At 44.5% G+C, this 4,967-nt stretch overlaps 1 protein-coding gene across 2 annotated transcripts; it reads left to right on the top strand.

Moving 5' to 3' along the window:
* Positions 1-294: 294 nt before the first annotated feature.
* Positions 295-4,656, top strand: rrm2b (ribonucleotide reductase M2 b). 2 transcript variants are annotated; one of them, XM_018727129.2, is made up of 9 exons: positions 295-878; positions 1,773-1,919; positions 2,038-2,154; positions 2,437-2,570; positions 2,728-2,822; positions 3,302-3,435; positions 3,543-3,647; positions 3,940-4,053; positions 4,304-4,656. In XM_018727129.2, the coding sequence occupies exons 1-9, from the start codon at positions 828-830 to the stop codon at positions 4,454-4,456; spliced, it is 1,050 nt and encodes a 349-aa protein (XP_018582645.1). In that variant the 5' UTR covers positions 295-827; the 3' UTR covers positions 4,457-4,656. The 2 variants fall into 2 exon arrangements, with proteins under 2 accessions (XP_018582645.1, XP_018582646.1); XM_018727130.1 differs by lacking the exon at positions 295-878 and adding an exon at positions 1,497-1,641.
* Positions 4,657-4,967: the final 311 nt, after the last annotated feature.

Raw genomic sequence — 4,967 nt, forward strand, 5'->3', positions numbered from 1 at the left:
GGGACCACCAAGTGAGCAGAAGTAGACGAGCGAAGCGAAGGGGTCTGGCTGGGGTGTAGCGGTTGACCGAAGAGAGATGACATACTTTCCGTGACTGATTTCCTCTTGTGAACATTGTAAAGATGGGAAATAAAAAGAAAAATTCCTGCTATGCACCTGCCACTAACCCTTGTTGCTATAAATTATAAAGTCCTGTCCGAACGATTAAACCCGTTTTACCTCCTTCCTTGTCACATTCACGGGGTGGGGGCTCACCTAGGAGCTTCGAAAAGCTACGCCTTCAAAAAAGCACAAACAAAAATGCATTATCTTTCTTTTATGGCGTCAAGATTACAATTTGGGCCGCTTACTGTTTTTTAAAAAAGATAATAAGGAATTGTTAGTCCCAGACTGACGTCACGGACGGCCCCACAACAGCGCAGCGCGACGCCCCAAACTGGCCTTGTTCCGTTTCGTTTGTGCCGCCGCATTTCTACCTTTTCAAGTAACGGTAGCTCTTTCACTTTTTCACTCTCACGCCCGGGGGAGGGGGAGGGCTCGTGTGGGAGCACTAGCGATTCCGTCAGAGTCAATGTTTCACATTCCAAAATATACATTTCTTGTCGCCGCGAGCAGCTCGCACACCCGCCCCGCGCGCGTGCGGACAGATGCGCACATCTCCGCTCGCTCGCTCGCTCGATCGCTCACTCACTGGATGCGCGTGACAGTTTAGTAGCGTGAAGCACCTCCGGGGGCGGCGCTCTTCTTCCGCGCTCAGTCAGTGCCGTACGAAGGGGATTGTGAGCGGCGGTGGGTCCTGTTGCTCCTCGGGATCCAGCCCCCTCGCCATGGAGCGCCAGAGCACAAACCCTCAGGCCGGACTGCAGCCACACCACCAGGTAGGTAACGGCATCGCGACGTGCGGGAGCCCGGTGTGTCCCGCTAGGCTTAGCTACCCGATTGTTCATCTCTCCGCCTCAGCTCAGGATTGGCGTAGGTAGCTAGGAAAATTGGTGGTGTTCCAGCGATTGGACCTTTGAGGGACCCCGTGTTTACATGGCAGAATGGACCCCCCCACTCACAGTCTCACACTCTCACACACACACACACACACACACACACACACACACACACACACACACACACCCGTGGTGAGGGTAGAAGAAAACGGACCGTGGTGGTTAAGGAAATGTGGTTAACGATATGCACATGATATTGAATCCTGGCCAGCATGGAGTGGACAGGCTCCCTGATAGTAGTTTATATTCCTAATACTTCATATCTGTTTACATGTCGATCGAAAAAAATAGTTGTAACCGGATAGGGAGCTAAAAATTAAAGCGAACGTATTCCATAATAATGTTTCATAAGCAGGCTGTGACCTATAAGAACCTCACGGCGTTCAGTACGTTGTCACATGGAGCGTGAGACGTCGAGCGTCCGACACGGCGTGATGACGTCACCGCACGTTATCTTCACCTCCAGCCTGTGCCGTATGTCGTAAAAAACACTAGCAACAGCACAGGGCCAAGATGCTTTCGCTTCAGCAAAATTACGTTTAGTAGTATTATTCAGTTACGTCAGTGGTGTGAAAAAAGGAAGTTAAATTAAATGTTTAGTAATTAAACTGCATTCTTAATGATGGCTCTGAAACATTGTGGAGTAAGATGTGTCTTGCCCTAGACTGTGACATAATTATTAATAAATAAGTGATACTTTTAGCCGGCTGCTGGGAATTCAGGTGGTACTACTAGTACTAGTTGTAATATTTTTTTTTCCCATTTGCGTTGCAGAATGGTAATAAAAACCAAAGTACAGAAGTGGAGGATGAACCACTGCTGAAAGACAATCCGAGGCGCTTTGTCATCTTTCCCATTCAGTACCCAGACATCTGGAAGATGTACAAACAGGCACAGGCCTCCTTCTGGACTGTAGAGGAGGTTTGTTATCTGTCCTGCTTCCTTGCCTTCACTTCCCCTTTGTTTAATGTGACACGAATGACAGATAAGGTGATTTCTGTTATGTGGTTAGTTTCAACCGTGGTCCATTCTTGTGCAGGTGGATCTGTCAAAGGACTTACCCCACTGGGACAGACTGAAGACAGATGAGAAACATTTCATCTCCCATGTGCTGGCTTTCTTTGCAGCAAGTGATGGCATTGTCAACGAGAACCTTGTAAGTGTAACTTAATCATCCTTTCTCCGAGTTTATTTCTGCATTTTTACTCACTGAGCACCAGGTCACATGTTGAACTTTCAAAAAAAGCAACTGTTGGACACTGCAGGTTACAGGACCTATTAGTTTTTTGTTATCTGATTCTGGTTGAGGTTTGTAATGTCCCAGAAACTGAAGTGATTGGAGATCTGATCATTTGGAGGCACGGTACAGAATGTGTGATGTGTCTTTTGGGCTGTTCAGTATAATCAGGTCATTGTGTCACCTTGTGTCCCTGGGCAGGTGCAACGGTTCAGCCAGGAAGTACAGATCCCAGAGGCGAGGTTCTTCTATGGCTTTCAGATCCTCATTGAGAATGTGCATTCTGAGATGTACAGCATGCTAATCAATACCTATATCAGAGACCTGAAGGAAAGGTGAGTGAGCATGCTTTTAGATCCCTTGGTGTGATCTTTGGGCTTTTTTTTCTAATAATGGTATCATATTACTAATATAAAATTGCTTTGCTATCTGTTTAGTAAGTTACACCCTAGCAGCAGTAACACTTGTACAACTTGCCCAATTGCTCCACAGGGAATATTTATTCAACGCCATCCATACCATGCCCTGTGTGAAGAAGAAGGCAGACTGGGCTTTGCAATGGATATCAGACAATAGATCTACCTTTGGTACAGTAAACATATCTTTTACAGAGAACAGTAGTAACCACTCTCTATTGTGGGTACACTTTTTTTCCTAGATTTTTTATGCCTGGCATATTTTGCTATGTTATATTGTAACTGACTATTAAAATGAATGGAAATTTCACCGACTATGGATGTATGGAGAACTGTGAAAACTTAGATCTAGATAAGATGTGAACAAGAGCTTTAGAACTGAAGAGCTGTTCAGTACACACAGCATTTGTTGTGGAACTTCAGCTGGGAAAGATTTGTGTATTTCACATTACACAGCCTTAAGTGTCTCATACACATACAGATACAAGGTATGCAGATGTTCTGAGTTCAGTCACTAGTCAATATCATAAAGGCCCTGACACCTGTCAAAGCTTTGATCACGGCACAGCTCAGAGTATGGCTTGTCTATATCAAGAATCCTAAAAAAAAAAAAAATAATTACGAAACCAATATTTTCACTGTTATTGTAGGGGAACGGTTGGTAGCCTTTGCTGCAGTGGAGGGAATCTTCTTTTCTGGGTCCTTTGCGGCAATCTACTGGCTGAAGAAGAGGGGTCTCATGCCAGGGCTCACATACTCCAATGAACTGATCAGCAGAGATGAGGTGAGGGCATGTGAGAACAGTCTGTCTTCATCTGGCGATGGACCTGTCTTTTCTATTCAACTTTTCAACTTGCATAGCTTCATGTGTCCTGTTTGGAAACCCACCAGGGTCTGCACTGCAACTTCGCCTGCCTCCTGTACAGCTATCTCGTGAAGAAGCCGTCAGAAGACAGGGTGAAGGACATCATTGCCAAAGCTGTCAGCATCGAGCAGGTGGGAGATGTAGATCAGAGCGGTGCTCCACATGGGGTAGATAAACCATAGAGCCCTGGAGAGAAAAGTGCACCAAACAGGAAATTGCAGCTACCACTTCAACGGTTCTCAGCCCCAAAAGTTTGATACTTGTAACGCAAAACAAGGCAGATGTGTTAATCCGTTAAATATTCAGAATTTACTTATAAGTAAACAAGAAACTGGTTAAGAGTAATGATTACAAGAGTAATAATCTTCCAGTGTATTGAGTCTGCTCTTATATTCTGTGTCCCACGTTGCTTTTTTTCCTTAGGAATTTCTCACAGAGGCTCTGCCTGTCAAACTTATTGGAATGAATTGCTTTTTGATGAAGCAGTACATCGAGTTTGTCGCTGACCGTCTGCTCGTGGACCTTGGATTATCCAAAGTGAGCTGGTTTAGTCAATTATGCCTATTTTGCTGCTAGAACTACTGAGTCATGTTTCTTTTAACAGCTGGATGTTCATTTTGCCTTGACGCATAAGTTGTCCTCCTGCATAAAGAGGAGTTTGTGTTTCTCCATGTTCTTGTCTTGCACTTGTTCTGATTTAAGATGTCATCTCTAGGGAGTGAAAATCAAAGAAAGACATTGTTTCTTCCACTCCTGAGTGATACTGTACTCTGTTCTGCTTCTCCAGCTGTTTCATGCAGAAAACCCCTTTGACTTCATGGAGTCCATTTCACTGGAAGGGAAAACCAACTTCTTTGAAAAAAGAGTTGCAGAGTACCAGCGACTGGGAGTCATGTCAAATACCATGGACTGTGAATTTACCCTAGATGCGGACTTTTAATGTCAAACCATGGTCATTTTAAACTGTTGTATTTTGGTCTACAGTGTTTTAAAAAGCTTATTTGAGAGCTTTAACGAGAAGCTTAGAGAATGCCTAGTTGGCAGCCACATAACTTATTTGAAGAAAGCTTACTCCATTGATATTGAGTTACATGTTATAAATCTTAAATCTATGTTTTATATTAAAGGGACTGTTGATAATTCTTTGAGTGAATTCTTTTTTTGTACGGTGCTGTTCCAGAAGTTCTCAAGGCACATTTTACTTTGTACTGTTTAATGTTCGAGTGGATCTGTGGTTCAAGTCCTGCTTGGGGTGCCTTGCGGCGAACTGGCGTCCTGTCTTGGGTGTGTCCCCTCCACCTCCAGCCTTGTGCCCTGTGTTCCTGGGTTAGGCTTCGGTTCACCGCGACCCCGCTTCAGACAAGCGGTTGTAGACATTGTGTGTGTTTAATGATCACTTGCCCAGCTGTAATTATCTAGAGTGAAGATGCACTATAATTTCCCACAAATTA

Source organism: Scleropages formosus, chromosome 23 (assembly GCF_900964775.1).
Source record: "Scleropages formosus chromosome 23, fSclFor1.1, whole genome shotgun sequence".
Lineage (NCBI taxonomy): Eukaryota > Metazoa > Chordata > Actinopteri > Osteoglossiformes > Osteoglossidae > Scleropages > Scleropages formosus.